Source organism: Canis lupus, chromosome X, assembly GCF_011100685.1.
Source record: "Canis lupus familiaris isolate Mischka breed German Shepherd chromosome X, alternate assembly UU_Cfam_GSD_1.0, whole genome shotgun sequence".
Classification (NCBI taxonomy): Eukaryota; Metazoa; Chordata; class Mammalia; order Carnivora; family Canidae; genus Canis; species Canis lupus.
In genome coordinates this window covers 77,631,352-77,648,819 of record NC_049260.1, presented here as the reverse complement: position 1 = coordinate 77,648,819, position 17,468 = coordinate 77,631,352, and the positions used below count along the sequence as shown (strand labels likewise).

The 17,468-nt window shown below is 39.2% G+C and overlaps 1 protein-coding gene across 2 annotated transcripts; it reads left to right on the top strand.

Moving 5' to 3' along the window:
- The first annotated feature begins 1,045 nt into the window (after positions 1-1,045).
- Positions 1,046-13,935, top strand: MORF4L2 (mortality factor 4 like 2). 2 transcript variants are annotated; one of them, XM_038587970.1, is made up of 4 exons: positions 1,046-1,111; positions 3,877-3,965; positions 10,801-10,905; positions 12,393-13,935. In XM_038587970.1, exon 4 carries the CDS (start codon positions 12,417-12,419, stop codon positions 13,281-13,283), a length of 867 nt encoding a protein of 288 aa, XP_038443898.1. In that variant the 5' UTR covers positions 1,046-1,111; positions 3,877-3,965; positions 10,801-10,905; positions 12,393-12,416; the 3' UTR covers positions 13,284-13,935. The 2 variants fall into 2 exon arrangements, with proteins under 2 accessions (XP_038443898.1, XP_038443897.1); XM_038587969.1 differs by lacking the exon at positions 1,046-1,111 and adding an exon at positions 2,298-2,508.
- Positions 13,936-17,468: the final 3,533 nt, after the last annotated feature.

Genomic DNA, 17,468 nt, shown 5'->3' with positions numbered 1-17,468 from the left:
AATCTCGGCCCTCACCCCTCTGTGTGTGCGTGTGCACATGCATGCATGCACACAAGTGTATATGATTGATAATTTAAAAATATTAATTTTTGTTTTTTTGAAGTTTATTTATTCACCCATCTAATAAGGAATTTGTGAGGAATAAAAGAATATCCATGTATAGGATATGACACAGGATCTAAAATATAGAAAGCATGCAAAAACCTAAGTATCAGTGAACATAAATCGTCTACTCAAGGTCTCACAGCTAGTAAGCCGGGAATTAAAATTAAGTCTCTAACTCCAAAGACATAACAAAGTGTAGCAGTACCACTACAAAAAATAGGGTGCAAACACACTTATTTAATAAAAATTTGAAGAGAAAAAGATCAGTTTTCAATATCAGGGTCCAAGTTCTTATCTGTCTTTATTGACTAAATATCCACCTACATTTTCCACTGGGGAGTGTTGTTAGCATTGGAAAAGATGCACAGAAAAGATTCAGATCTTCATGGGCATCAGTGCCTGGGGTCATTGATCAATTCTGACCCCACAAAAAGGCAAGGAAGAAAGGAAAGAGGGCTGGAGGGGAGAATTTTTTTAAAGAAGAAATAAGGAAAAACATATGAATCTAGAGCTATAGTTCTCTGTCTGGTTGGGCTAATTACAAATGTTAATTTGATTTTTCCTTAGCAATGAAAGATATACATGACCTCTATACATTGTGGAATTCAACAAATCAGAAAGGGGGGTAAAGGGATCCCTGGGTGGCGCAGCGGTTTAGCGCCTGCCTTTGGCCCAGGGCGCGATCCTGGAGACCCGGGATCGAATCCCACATCGGGCTCCTGGTGCATGGAGCGGGCTTCTCCCTCTGCCTGTGTCTCTGCCTCTCTCTCTCTCTCTCTCTCTGTGACTATCATAAATAAATAAAAATTTTTTAAAAAAATCTAAAAAAAAGAAAGGGGGGGAAAAATCCCAGGATTCCAGGGACTAACAGCCAATCCTTTGCTGGGATTTGGTGGCATCTAGTGGCAGATTCAGGAGGTATAAACCTCACCCAGAGAACTTTCTGGAAAACTAGCTGAGTGCTACTTGCCTGAAGGGCACTGTGCTTGGAGATCAAAACAAAAAGGTAAGAGAGCCTCAGCTTCTACAGAAATTGAGAGTCTCTATGTGTGTGTGTGTATGTGTATATATATATATATACATATATATATATATAGAGAGAGAGAGAGAGAGAGAGAGAGAAACTGAAGGGGAAGGTTATCACATACAGATATTTGAGGCAGAAAATTGTGTTTGTGCCAACAGAATGGCAGGCAACGTTGGAGGGGGGAGAGAGGATACTAGGGAACCGAAAAAAAAAGCTGCTCTTTGGAATTGCTAAGATGGGAACGTTTGACTCTTACCTTTTGGACGGCTATGGTTTAAAACAGGATTTTGGCAAGAGAAAAAACGTGGGAAGCAAGTGTATTTTTACGGTCTGAAATTAAATCGCTAGGAGAGGTAAAAATATTCCTGGCAAATGCTCTTTATTGGTTATGGTCGCCTTGACTTATTTTATTTTTCATTAGAACAATTTTCAAACTTCTAGAAAAGTAGAGAATATTCTGTACACAGCGCGCGTGCACGCGCACATGCACATACGCATGTGCGCGCGCATACACGCACGCCCGGATTCCAGGACACACGCCGACCCCAACGCTGTCTCTCAACGCTAGGGGCGCACGCCTGCGCACAGACACCACCTCCAACGCCACGAGGGCTGCCGCGCGCACATCCCAATCTCAAGGCCACGGGAGCTCGCCCGCGCACACAGAGGCCCCAACACCACGCCCACACACACCCACCACCCCAGCTTGTACACACATTAAAACACCCGCTCTGTTTTCTTTTTCACTCCGATAGTTGCGCAAGAGGTTGGGGGCGTGGCCCCAAATTTGACCTCGCGCTTCCCCACTCGCGGGAACCTTAGCTCATTTCCGCCCATCCTGTTTCCGCAGGCCACGTAGGCACTTCCTTTCCCAGTGGAAAAAAAAAACCCATAATGCCTCCCTGCAGGGGAAAAAAAAAAAAAAAAAAACTCTGGCCAGGGGAACTCTGGGTCGTGAAAATAGGCCACGTGAACACCCTGCCCTATAGACTTATGACCCAACGGCTGTCGCGCTTTTGAAGGGCGGGCTAAGAACCTAAGAGGGCAAGCGTCATTGGCCAGAGCCTTCTCTAAAGCAGAAAGATGATTGGTTTGCTTCAAGCCTTAACCGTGAAGAAGCAGGTTGCTAGCACCCGCCTTTACTGCGGCGAAGAGTCATCGCTGACGTGTTAGGCTTCGTCCAATCATTTGGTTATGGAACATTCTAAAACTTAGACAAGACGATTATCATTGGCTGGAGACCATAAGCCCGCCTCCAGGGTGACGTGTCTGCCTATGGATATCAGTTGCCAGAGAAACCTGGCTTTACTATGGCGGTTGGAGGGACGGCAGTGATCACACGTCGGCTGCTGGAAAGAACTGGATTCTCGTTTCAGGTTTCGGGGTGGGGGTGGGGTGAAAGGGTTTATGGTTTATTTCTATCGTCGCATATATTGACAATATTAAGTAGTGCCTTCACAGTTGGGCAGAGCTGCTTTCAAATTCCTACTCGCCAACGCCCAGCTTGGGCTGGCTCCTGTTCTTTCAGTGTCTCGGTTTCCATGTTTGTAAAATGGTGATAGTGATAGTATCTACCTCAGAGACGTGTACCTCAGAGGCTTGTACTGTGTATTAGTGCGTATAAGACGCTTAATACCAATCCTGGTTCCGAAAGATATTCGCTATTATTGTGGAGTGAAAAACCCGCGTAATAGAATGAGAAAAAAAACAAATTGTGTAAATTTGTTCATTACAGTGCTTTTTCTGCTCATCAGATTCTTCTTATAAGAAATTTGAGCTTTAAAAGAGACATATCAATCTTTGCCGATGAAATAATTTACTATTTGAGAATTAGCTCAAAATAGCGGGGATTGGAATTTTCCATATTGAAAAGTTTAAAAGGCGGGGGGTGGGGGAGATGGAGAACGAGAGCGATGAGGAGATGAACCACATGCGATGAGTAGGCCTTGTTTGGATCCTGATTTGAACACACCAACTTAAAAACACTTTAAGATGCATCGGGAAAATTTGAAAATGGATTTGATGTGTTTTTTTTTTTAAGGAATTGAAGTCAATTTTTTAGACGTTATAATGGCATTAATGGTTGTGTTTTCAAATTATCTTTATTTTGTAGAGGTATATAGGAAAATATTTGTGGATTAAGTAATAAAATGTCGGAGAATGACTTCAAATACGTTGATGACTGGGATTTGCTTCAAGATAATCTCAGCGGTAGAGGGAAGTGGGGAAGGGTATAGATGAAACAAAACTGGCCCTAAGTTAATAATTGTTTGAGCTAAGTGATGGGGCATATGAGGTTCCTTTTATTATTCCGTCATCCTTGGTATGTGTTTGACATTTTCTGTAATAAAATACATAAAATCAGCTATTCAGTGAGCTTAAAAAAAATCGGAGTGGGGGGAGCAGTGGGTGGGGTTATAGATAAAGCAAGATGGCCTTCAGTTGGTAATTGTTGAAGCTGGGTGATTGGTATAGGTTTATAATACTCTTCCTTCTACATTTTTATTCATTTGAAATTATCCTTATTAAAAAGTATAAAAATACAGTTACTTTATCAAAAATAAGGATAAATGTACAATAAATTTGAAAATATAACCACAAAAAAGGAAAAAGACACATTTGTACATTATTTATCAGCAGTGGTGTCCTTTGTGTGTGATAAAATGCATTGGTTGATGGAGAAAAAAAGGATCTCATATCTTTTTACTTTATGTCCTTTTCTGTCCCCTTCTTTGACCTTCCAGGCCAACATCAGAAAAGCTAAGTTTGCTGTATAATAAGGATCAGAAGATCTGATCCTGATTGCAGAACCATCCCTGATTACAGAATCTGAGTAAGTGCCTCCCTTCTCCTGGTCTCAATTTTCAAATAAGATAATTCCGCATAACCTTCCTAACTGTCCAGGAATATTTTGAAGATTAATAAGCCCCTATCTGGGAAAGCACTCTAAATTCTAAGAAGGGAAAGATGAAGCTAAGTCCACTGGTGATTCCAGTATAGCAAGGACCCAAACAACAGAGGACTGTATGATCTTACATTCTTTGATAAAAGATATTATACTTGATACCCTATAGTTAGTTTCATATATATATATATATTTGAAATTTTTATGGCATCTCATGTACAACATAATTTAATGGTTGAGAGCAAATACTGACTTCTTAATTTGGATTCTATCTCTACCACTTATGTGATCCTGGGCAAGATACTTAACTCCCTTTGTTGCTAAATTACCTAATGTGTAAAATAGAAATGATAATAGTTCTAGTTTGTAGGATTTTTGAAGAGATTTTGTGTAAAGTACCAGGACAGTGCTTGGCATATATAAGTGTTTGCTTTAATAATAATTATGGTTCTGTTAGTCATTCTGGTACATCCTGGTTTACACACACATAAACTCTAAACTTCTAAAAGCAGTGGATTCTTCTGTTTGGAAATGTAAAAAAATTAATACTGTTGGTTTCTTCCCTGATTTTTCCAGAAGCAGCAGTTACCATAGAACTGAATTCTGAAATTACGACTTCTGGTTTGTCTTAACAATCTAGAAAGATTTTGAGTTTATTGATCATATTTATTATAAGAGAATTTCCAGGAGCTATAATTTTAACTAGGAAATAATAACTATATTCAGTGTGTTAACAGCTTTTGTGTCATTCCTCCTTCGTCTCAGACTCAAAAAATATGTTAAACAGAAAGGAAGTGTTCCAAGATTCAGAGGAGAATGGATAATAAATGTAACTGGCATGGTATATGTGTATTAGAAGGTTTATTCCAACAAACCATAGGAGATGTTGTTCACATTCATTGTGATACACCCATACCAAAATGTTAGCCTTAGGAGTCTGCATTCCTAAATGGCCCATCACTTGCATGAGATGAAGGAAGGTTTTTTTCAGTTACTTGAGAGCTTCATTTTCCCATGGAGTCACTATATTTTCCTTGTAACTTTTTTTTTGCCCCTTCTGAAAACTGGGTTGCAGAGGAGGGCGCTGCCATGGTGGAAAAGATGGAGTAGATGGGTAGGCACAAAACCCCTTTACAGGAGGCCATTTGGAGAATGATTAAGGGCAAAAGGCAGGGAGGTGGGCTGTTAAGCTGGTATGAGCTTAGAGAAGGCAAGGTCCAGGGTATCCTGAAATGGAAAAAGCCTCAGAGAGGAAAAGGACCTTGACCTGTGCCTCCCAAGAATGGGGGCAGAACCTAGAAGGGGAGGGGGGAACAGTCTGAATGGTATGCCTACAAAATGTATGATACACAGTGATACTTTACTGAAAAGTCCAGCTGTGTGGGATCTAAGGATAAAAATCAAAATCACTGAATTTTAAATATATATATTTTTATACAGGTTTTTAGTCATGTAATATGTGAATATATTATCTTCATAATGAAAAAGTTTTAAGTAATACAGAATAGGCTCGGGTTTCCATTTCTTCACTTCCAATTCTCTTACTCTCCAGAGTTAACTGCTATTAGTTTTATTCCCTTTGAGATCTCTAAATTATGTACCCTGTTTAAAAACATACATATATATATAAAATACTGTTTTGTGTTTTCTTTTACATAAATATGGTATCACACTATAAGTATTATTTTGCAACTTGCTATTTTTATTCAGTAGATTATCTTGGATGTCTTCATGGCCATTCATGGAGTTCTATTTGATTCCTTTCAACAGTGGTATTCTTTTAACTAGCATGATAATCCATTTAAGGAAAAAAATACCTTTTATCTTTCTAAATCACTAGTGATAGTCCTCCAGGTTTACTCCAGTGTTTTGCTATTACAAATAACTCCTCAAACATCCTTGGAAACCATTTACAAGTATTAGAATATTCTAGGGCAACATCTGTGTCTTTATGATAATTAAACCAATGTAATACTGGTGTGAGAACAGACATCACTGTGACAGAACAGGTGACCTAAAAATGGTAATAACCTTTAAAAATTGAATAATCAGAAATCATTGGGAAGAGTACCTTAAAAGATGCATGTACATCTAGGAATTTAAAATGTCCTATGATAGAATTTCAAATCAGTGAGGAAAGGATGACCTCTTCAATAATTAATAATAGGAAAAGTTATGTATTTGGAATAATCTAGGCATACCAAGAAATATAGGAAATCATGCTTATTGATTTGAGAACGTTTTCCCTAGATGTGACCTAAATGCCAAAGGTCACAAAGGAGAAGGTTGACATATTTGTCTGTGTGATACGTACATGCACACACAGACAGACCCAGAGAAGGAAAAGGAGTTTGGAAAAAATATTTCCAACATACCCAAGAAAACTTAGGATTTGATTGTTAGAAATCAATAAAGGAAGCAAACAACCTAACTGAAAGAGAACAAAAACATTCACATAAGAAAAAGATACACATGAAAATATGAAAGATACTCCAAGATATTACTACATACTATAAGCAAAAAAAAAGTTTCCAAAAGATGTTTATCCTATGTTGTTGAAGGTATAGGTGAATGAACTTTAATGTTTTTGCTGGGAGTACAAATTAGAGGGGTTCTTTGCAAATTAAATTTGCCTTTATCTCCTCAAAGTTTAAACAGTTCTTCTGAGAATAATTCTGAAATTCCTAATGCTCTAATATATCTGTACACTTAGGTCTATTATAGCATTTCTATAATAATGAAGTATTGGAAACTTAATGTTGATTAATAAGGGACTGGTTAAATTCTGGCACATCAAGATAGAGTGATGTGGATATTAAAAAGAATGAGCTAGGTGTGTGTGGACAAAATGATGCCCACAGTGATAAAAGGTATGGGGCAATATGTCTCATCTTTGCCAAATCAAATATAAAATACACATTTAGTTTTAAAGATACGTATTCGTGTGAGTATGTACATAAGATCTGAAAGCCTACACACTCATTCTGGGATGGGGGTGGGTAAAGGGAGAATTCCTCCATCTTTATGTATTTTGGAATTTATATATACATATGTAAAAGAAAGATTACCTACAAAATTAACTACTTGGGCAAAATACAGATTTTCAGTTCATAATTTACAAAATAAATTCTGGATAATTAAATTAAAATCTAAAACCTCCATTAGTATGACATCATTTAACACTGGAAGGAAAAACTAATATTTCATTATATAAAACTTTAAAATCTTAACATCAAGCTTTGTAAAAGAAGATTAGGGGAAATAATTGTCCCAGACTGACAACTCTTGATATATAAAAAGATCCTATAGATGTTACAGTCACTAAAACCCAATTGAATGGGCACAGGACAAAAGCCTATATACCCAATAGATGCTTTTTAAATGTTAAAGCATCTCTAGTAAATGGAAACAGTAAACATTTTATCAAATTTTGTAAATGAGCCTAGCCATTGCTCACCAGAGTATAAGTGATAGTTTTACACACTACTTGTAAGGTTAGAAATTAGTACAGCATGGGGGAAGTAATTTGGCAACATGTTATTACCTCTTGACCCACTAAATCTGCATCTGTAAATATTAAATAATAGGAAATAGGACAGAAATGTAGTAGTTATTACAGGGTAAATTGAAGGGGAATCACTTTCCACAAAGGTTAGATTAAGGTATGACCATTTGATGATAAACAGCTCTCCAGATTTACATATATTATGTTACATGGGGAAAATAACCAGTGGTGATATCGATTTTTTTTAGGGAGGATTAGATGTGATGTCCAATATAAGCTCACCTCTGTTTAAATGAGAATTTACACAGAAAATAAAAAGAACTAGGCCAAACCCACAAATGTGTTTTCTCAATGTCTGGCTTATCTTAGAGCTGACTTATAGAAAACAAGTGGAAAAATACTTGATGACCTGTCCCTAATTTGTGCCTCCATTTTCTTGATGTGTTGAATTTCTTCCTCGCTTGGATTCACCTAAGTGTTGCTCTGAAATATATACAGTACAAATAACAAGACCTGTGGCAAGTAGATTAATGGTGTAGTTCTGTAACCAAAACTAACACAAGATGTTTAATAAACTTTGGAGTACTAATGTTAGCTTCATACGGTATTGGAGATGGAAGAGAAATGTGGACTAGTGTTGGAGAGTTAGGAAGGAAATAGGACTTGTGTGGTATTTAGATGGAGACAAGGGAGAGCATGATGGGAGCAAAGAGTAGGTATACTAAGCCAGTAAACAACATTAGTAAAACCTGAAACTCAAGACAATCTAGCAAACTCAAAGTTTAAAGTGGCCCCAAATTAATCTATAGTGTAAACTTTTTAAATGAATGTGCACAGCACATCTGTCATTGACCATGGAAGCAGTGTTAATCTGGGAAGGGAGGTACAAAGTGCAAAGCTGTCCAGAAACTTGTATTAAAAGTGGAGCCAGACATCAAAAAGGCAGGTATTCCCTTCTTTTGATGTCTGATTTCTGACTTTCAGGTAGGAATAGTTGCTTGTTTGGTCTGTAGGATACTTAATAAAAATAAAAGTACTGGGATGCCTGGGTGGCTCAAGTGGTTGAGCGTCTGCCTTTGGCTCGGCGTGATCCCAGGATTCTGAGATTGAGTCCCGCATTGGGCTCCCTGAGTGGAGCCTGCTTCTCTCTGCCTGCCCCTCCCTCCCTCTCTCTCTCTCTCTCTCATGAGTAAATAAATCTTAAAAAAGTACTGAGAATTTCTGTAAAGGCTATTTTTGTGGCGTTTTTAAAGATTTTATTTATTTACTCATGAGTGACAGAGGCAGAGACACAGGCAGAGGGAGAAGCAGGCTCCATGCAGGGAGCCCAATGCGAGATTCAATCCCAGGACTCCAGGATCATGCCGTGGGCCAAAGGCAGGCGTTAAACCACTTAGCCACCCAGGGATCCCCTATTTTTGTGGCTTTATTCACTGTCGCAAACGTTGACTTGTGGTACAGGTACTTCTCTATATAATGTCAGACATTTCATTGAGACTTCATGAGTGATAGAAGAATTTGTAGAGAGTAACAGAATTCACCCAGTTAATTAGAACCGGGTAGAATTTGTTTTTCATAGTTTTCCTATGAATGAATATATGTAATTAGTGCCAACGATGTACAGTAGAGTCAGCTATCATTTTCAAGTTCCTCAGTAAGGAATTGCTGATGACCGTGAGACTTCCAAAAATCTTCCTGTCCAACCTGGCCTTACTTCTGTTTTACACTGGCTGGCACTGAGCCATCTTGCTTTCTTTAGTTGATATTTTAATTATTCCCTTTGTTTTGTGGAAACTTTGCACTATATTAGCTCTGAGGTAGGTTTTCTGTATTTAACTAAAAACTCTGATACACTCAGATACTTTGTCCCCTGTCCTGGTCACAATGAATGTTTGTTTAGAAATATTTTTGTATGCTTGATAGCTTATAGTGTAATGCCATGACACACTGGTCACTGACCGTTCACAGGATGTGTCTGTATATCCCTCTCAGGCAGGTTTCTGATTCCCACAGGTTCTGTATCCGTATTCACAGATTTTGATGCTCTCTGAGGACCACCTTTGCCCTTTATTTTCTACTCTTTGGGTACTTTTACTTAGAGGATATCGTTTGCTTCATGAAAGCCCTAGCACTCGGGCCTCTTTCTAATAACTGGTTTCCCTGATTCTAGGTTCTAGTTGACTAGCATTTTTTACCTCTATTTCCCCCAACAGGGCTTTCCTGACACCTGCTCACATCATTTTAAGGGTAGGGATTGGCTGAGGGGCTTTTTCTGTGGGTGAAAGTCCACAGTTAACCAAAGAAACCTGGTTTAAGGCTGATCCACCATCATCCCTCATTTCTTACCAGAGGTTACACCGATTTTAACAGTCTGGTATTTATTCACCTAGGTACTTATGCATTTGTACATAACAGTTTAAAACAGGAATTTGATCACACACTACATAAGAATTATATGAGACTGATTGTTACTTCCCGACCTGTGCTGTCTTTTTGGGATCCTATTGTACATATTATGCAATATGCCTATTTACCCAATAATGTAGAATTGAGCATCTTTCCATGTTCATACGTGGTTCTCTGCTTAATTCATTTGAATGTTCTTCCATAGTTTGCATACATAATTTATATTACCACTTTCCTATTGAATATTTGTGTTTCCAGTTCTTCAGTATTAAAAACACCACTGCAGTGAACATCTTTATATCCATATTCACATGTATTCCTATAAGATACTTTGCTAGCGGGATCCCTGGGTGGCTCAGCGGTTGAGCACCTGCCTTCGGCCCAGGGCATGATCCTGGAGTTCCGGGATCAAGTCCCACGTCGGGCTCCCTGCATTGAGCCTGCTTCTCCCTCTGCCTGTGTCTCTCTGCCTCTCTCTCTCTCTGTGTCTCTCATGAATAAATAAAATCTTAAAAAAATAAAACGTTGAAAGATAGTAAACTTAAAAAAAAAGATATTTCGCTAGCTATTTAGCCAAATCATATTTATGAAGTTCTTAAGAACCTGTGAAATCTGAGGGTAGTTTCCCTCATTCCATAGATGAAAAAAAGAGACTAAGAGAGCATACATATTTTGCCCAAGTCCTCACAACTTTTAAAAGGCAGAGCCTAAATGAAGTAGGTCTAACAGTGGAACTTACATATTTTCTCTGATATTACAGTTGCAAACCACATGGTCAAAAAATTAGATTTTTAAAAATTTTTTTCTGAATTAAAGTTTATCTTCATTGCAGATACCTGTTTTCCTTTCTAGGTTGTGTCTTCCACCTCATCCTTCCAGACCATCCCAGGAGATTTGGGAGGTTCCATCTGGGAAAACACTAGGAGTACTTGGAAGGGAAAGAAGGAAGAGGATTATGTAAGTCAAAAAAATTGCTTCCTGTGTCACACTATAAGAATCATAGCCCCCTATTTTTCATCTTTATCTTACTAGTTCCCTCTGCTGCATTTTATACTGTACATTATCCCTTTCCTTTCTTAAAACTCTTTTGACTTATTTGGCTTCCAAAATAACATTCTCCTAATTCTTCTATGGCTGCTCTGACCATTTTTGTGTTGTTTTTGGTCTCTGCTAATCCCTTAAATACCATTCTTTTAGGTTTTTCCAGAATTTCATACTTTGGTTCAGTTTTTCTTCCTCTTCTGTCCATGAATGACTTTGATGGCTTTCCTAGCTTCCAGTAGTAGCTGTGTGATGATTACCCTCAGATCTCCATTTCAGGCTCTGACCTTCACCTGAGCTTTAAAGTTAAATATCTAACTTTACATCTCACACGTAGTAGATCCAGTACTGAAGTTCTTTCCTCTCTAATCCACTTCCTCCTCCTCTAGATGCAGTCTTATTTGGTGATAGTACTAATGACCTAATCACCCATTCTCAAAACCTGGAGTCATCACTGACTTCTCTCTGATTTATCACCTTCTCCAACAAGCTAATACTGACAGTGGTGTCATGTACCATTTCTTGTTTGCTCCAAAATACTCTGTGCCTATAACCGTCATTGTACTAACCTCGTTTTTTTTTTTTTTTTTAAGATTTTATTTATTTATTCATGATAGTCACACAGAGAGAGAGAGAGAGGCAGAGACACAGGCAGAGGGAGAAGCAGGCTCCATGCAGGGAGCCCGATGTGGGATTCGATCCCGGGTCTCCAGGATCGCGCCCTGGGCCAAGGGCAGGCGCCAAACCGCTGCGCCACCCAGGGATCCCTAACCTCGTTTTTTTAATTGTCACCTTAGATTTAAACCCTAGGACCTAGCATAGTATCTGTCCCAAAGCAGATAGGCAATAATGTATGATAACTAATTGAATAGATGCATTTGTACAAAGCCACCTTTGACTGCTCCCTCTTCTTCATTTACCAATTTCTGTATTCAGTTTCCCTTGACTCTGTCATCACCCTAGTTCAGGATTACTTGGACTCCTACAAAAACATTTACTGCTACTCATTTTGCCTCCAGTCAACTAATCTTTCTTTGTTCTTTTATCTTGTCATTTATCCTGTTCAGACAGTTTTAATTTCAATTCCACTGCCTTTTGTAGTTTCTTTTCCATTTAATTTATTTTTTTTCTAAAATTATATTTCTGTCTTTGGAGTGGCACCAAAAAACTAACTTATGGGCAAGTCTGATGAGCGATTGGATGGGGTGAGTAGTGGTTGGTAGTGAAAATCAAAAAGAGGGTGGAAGTAGTAAGTCAGTCACTTACAAATGATCCTGAACTAGGATTTGAAATCTAAATTCCAAGAAAATAGCTTGTGTTTTACTGTGGTAGGCCTTTATGAAGTAATATGTGTTAAAGGTCACGATAGAAAACAACGAAGTAAAATATTTTATATATTACAGTGGTTGGAATAAAAACAGGGTTGAATGAGTTCCAGAAAGCAGGGTTCTCAAACTCGTGGACAACAATCTGCAGAAGAAGACAACTTCAAAAAACCAACTAGAAGTAATATGCAGAGAAGTAAGATGAGAGGGGCCTCCTCAGGAAAGAAGACTGCTGGTCCACAGCAGAAGAATCTGGAACCAGCTCTCCCAGGCAGATGGGGGGGTCGCTCTGCAGAGAACCCCCCTTCAGGATCAGTGAGGAAGACCAGAAAGAACAAACAGAAGACACCTGGAAACGGTGATGGTGGCAGTACCAGTGAAGCACCCCAGCCACCTCGGAAGAAAAGGGCCCGGGCAGACCCCACTGTTGAAAGTGAGGAGGCATTTAAGAATAGAATGGAAGTTAAAGTGAAGATTCCTGAAGAATTAAAACCATGGCTTGTTGAGGACTGGGACTTAGTTACCAGGCAGAAGCAGCTGTTTCAACTCCCTGCTAAGAAAAATGTAGATGCTATTCTGGAAGAGTATGCAAATTGTAAGAAGTCGCAGGGAAATGTTGATAATAAGGAGTATGCAGTTAATGAAGTTGTGGCAGGAATAAAAGAATATTTCAATGTGATGTTGGGCACTCAGCTGCTCTACAAATTTGAGAGGCCCCAGTATGCTGAAATTCTCTTGGCTCACCCTGATGCACCAATGTCCCAGGTTTATGGAGCCCCACACCTACTGAGATTATTTGTAAGAATTGGAGCAATGTTGGCGTATACGCCCCTTGATGAGAAGAGCCTTGCATTATTGTTGGGCTATTTGCATGATTTCCTAAAATATCTGGCAAAGAATGCTACATCTCTGTTTACTGCCAGTGATTACAAAGTGGCTTCGGCTGAGTACCACCGCAAAGCCCTGTGAGGGTCTACTGACCACTCACTGTTATGTCTGGTATCTGTAAACACTCTTTTCGTTCTTAGTCTTTTTCTTGTATAATTGATGTTCTTTAAAATTGTTAATGTATAACAGGGCTTATGTTTCAGTTTGTTTTCTGTTGTGTTTTTAAACAGAAAATGAAAGGAGTACAAGCTCCTTTTCTCATTTCAAAGTTGCTACCAGTGTACGCAGTAATTAGACGAAGAAGAAACATTCAGTAGAACATTTTATTGCCTAGTTGACAACATTGCTTGAATGCTGGTGGTTCTATCCCTTTGACACTACACAATTTTCTAATATGTGTTAATGCTATGTGACAAAATGCCCTGATTCCTAGTGCCAAAGGTTCAACTTAATGTATATACCTGAAAACCCATGCATTTGTGCTCTTTTTTTTATGGTGCTTGAAGTAAAACAGCCCATCCTCTGCAAGTCCATCTATGTTGTTCCTTAGGCATTCTATCTTTGCTCAAATTGTTGAAGGATGGTGATTTGTTTCATGGTTTTTGTATTTGAGTCTAATGCACGTTCTAACATGATAGAGGCAATGCATTATTGTGTAGCCACGGTTTTCTGGAGAAGTTGATATTTTAGGAATTGTATTTCAGATCTTAAATAAAATTTGTTTCTAAATTTCAAAGCAAGTATTTTGCAGCATGCCTTTAATATTATTGAGGCTGACTAGTCCGCGGGCTCGGGAAAGATCTAGGTGGTATCAGAGAGTTCTGACTCCCAGTAAAAGAATTCCTTTTTCTGTTGGGTGTGGCAGCCAGGAGTATGCTGTCATTGCCAGTTCCCCTCCTCTTCCCTCATTGTGGCTTCTCAGAGTGACTGCTTTCTAGTGCTGCTTATAAGAACTCCTTGCCCCTGTGAATTGGGCTGGCATAACAGAATATTTAGTGGATACTATAATAGTTCCTTACACTTACGCAGAGCTTTGCTCTTGACCACAAAAGAAAATATGGGCAGCCACCTTCAGAAATACTTAACAGATTTTGGACCAAGGATGGCCGCTTTCCCTAGTTCCAACATTGAGTTCATGTTCTGTTTTTATAATCCCTTAGACATAATAGTGGGAATCTAGAGTAGGGGATTTGTGGAGGAGGGTTGATGGATGTCTATGATTATAAATCCATTCTATAAGGAAATTTACCAAACCAAGTTTTGTTTCATGACAGTGTTTTTTTACTTCTATAGTAAAAACATAAATTATCATGGTTACTGGAGAGATTTTAGAAAATACAGTAAGAACAAATCTGGAAATGAGTCCTGTATGATCCTCCTAGATCAGTCAGGGTCCCAGCAGGAAATAAATTTTATTCAAATCGATGATTTGAGAAGTTTAATAGAGAATTTTTTCCCAAGTTGTCAACAGAGGAGTAAAGTCATGGTGTGTATTAGTTTGCTAGGGCTGCCACATCAAAGTATCATAAACTAGGTGGCTTAAACAACAGAAATTTATTTTCTCATAGTTACAGAGTCTAGAAGTCCAAAATCAAGATGCTGGCAGGGTTGGTTTCTTCTGAGGCCTCTCCTTGGCTTGTAGATGGCTGCCTTCCTGTGACTTCACATGGTCCTTAACCTGTGTACCTGTCTGTCCCAATCTCTTCTAAGGAGGCCTAATGACCCCATTTTAACTTAACTGCCTGTAAAGATTCCAACTCCAAACACAGTCCCATTCTAAGGTACTGGGGGGTTAAGATTTCACAATATGAATTTAGAGGTCACACAATTCAGCCTGCAATATGGTGTTACCTATAAGCTAAGAGTAGAGTAGGAGGGGAGGAGGGAGTGATTACTCGTTGGTAGTTGTATAGAAAGGGCCACCTGACAGTAGCTGTGATCTGGACGATGCACTTAGTTCACAGAGACCTCAAAGAATCCAGGATGGCATATAAAATACCTGAATTCACTCTTCTTGGTATTACCCTTTAACCAAAATGGAAGCCAAAGGAAGTAAAGTCTTTGATGTGATCTATATTGGTAAGCTTGGTGGACACAACACAGAGGAAAAATGGATCAGAGGGGACAACTAAAAGATTTCTAGCACACGCATACCTGAAATAACCATAGTTCATATTTTGCCATAGTCTTAGAACTATTATGTCCTCTGAGGGACCTAGGGCCTAGCCAACTAGAAGATTTCTTAAGGACTCGTAACATTTAGAGGACAGTTGTGTAATAGTTTATAACACTCACAAAACACTGTGTTTCCTTCGTTCCTGAAACTTTGAATAGGAGGCATAGCAAACAGATGGATCTTAGCTCACACACTTGAACATGTTAGAAATACCACATTTTAAAATTGCCTTTAGGGGTGCCTGGGTGGCTCAGTTGGTTAAGTGTCCAACTCTTGGTTTTGACCCATCATGATCTTATGGGTTGTGGGATCGAGCCCTACATTATACTCTGCACTCAGAGTCTGAAGATTCTCATCCTCTGACCCTCCCCTGTGCACATGCATGTGCATGCATTCACATTCTCTCAAGTCTTTTAAAGATACTATTCAGGGATCCCTGGGTGGCGCAGCGGTTTAGCGCCTGCCTTTGGCCCAGGGCGCGATCCTGGAGACCCAGGATCGAATCCCACGTCGGGCTCCCGGTGCATGGAGCCTGCTTCTCCCTCTGCCTGTGTCTCTGCCTCTCTCTCTCTCTCTATCTCTGTGTGACTATCATAAATAAATAAAAATTTTAAAAAAAAAGATACTATTCACCAATTCATGAGACACAGACATAGGCAGAGAGAGAAGCAGGCTCCGGTGGAGAGCCCAATGTGGGACTCGATCCCAGGACCCAGGGATCATGCCCTGAGCTGAAGGCAGACACTCAACCACTGAGCCACCCAGGTGTCCCCAAATAAATCTTTTAAAAAATGAATTGCCTTCAAATGAACATAAATAAAATCCTGACATTCAACTGTAGCATGTTGATGAGATGTCTGCTTCAGTTGTTATTAGGGATTCCCTATCTCCATTAGTTGTATAGACATCCGTACAACTAACCAACTAACAACTAGCACCAAAGCTTTCGATTCCCAGAAGCTTTAGATTCCCACTGTCAGATGTCTGTTTGTACTGGTGAGGGATCAGATGTTTATTTACTGAATTAGCATGATTTCTTCAGATCCCCTGCTTCTATCCAACCCTCTGGATTAGGGGAAGACTAGGTGCCCAGCTTTCCTGAGCCCACCATAGTCTTCCTTGGATCCTGATCTGGAAAAATACTCATGTCTCCACTACTGGAAGGACCCACAAACCCTGACCTCTTCTCTTGTTGCCTTCAGATGCCCTCCATTCCCATTCAGGGACATCTGGCTTGATTTTATCAAGTAATATAATCCTTTTCAAGACATAAAGGCCACCAGCTTCAAGCAGCTTCTACTTCCAGCTCTGCCACAAATCTCCCTCTCCTTCTCTGTAGGAAATGGGGTGAGAGAAAAACTTAAGATCACAATACATATGTTAATATCCCAATGACTGAAAATTCAGTAATTTCCAGTGAAGTTCATATGTGATTTTTTTTACCTTAGCTGATTTCTAATTAACTGCTTTATTTTTAAAGGCAACACCTTAGGCATATTCAGGAGAGGCTTAAAGTACTTGATTAGGACCTAAACCAGGCCATCTCGTTTTACTGATAAAAGAGGGCAATTATAATAAATGTAAGCAAACTATTATCAGAATCTGTTGATTTAGTGTTTCTATTTTGAAACTACACTGGTGATATAGTTTCATCTAGCCATCTTTTTTTTTAAGATTTTATTTATTCATGAGAGAGGCAGAGGCATAGGCAGAGGGAGAAGCAAACTCCCTATGGGCAGCCTGATGCAAGACTCGATCCCAGGACCCCAGGATCACGACCTGAGCCAAAGGCAGACTCTCAACTACTGAGTGACCCGGGTGCCCCTCATCTAGCTATCTTGATGACTAAATGGCCTCCCTTCTAAAACTGAAGGGTGGATCTGAGAGTTTATTTATCCCATGAGATTCAGCACTTAGCTAACATAGTGGTTCCATAATAGTTCTAATTGTTACTTATTTTCATCAGTATTATTATCAACATAAATAAGCCCATTTTCCATCCAGGAGAATGTATGTGGATTGGTATAGAAGCATGTTGTGAAATAACTCTCATGACACCCATAAAACACTTAGAAAGCATTGAAGGTAGC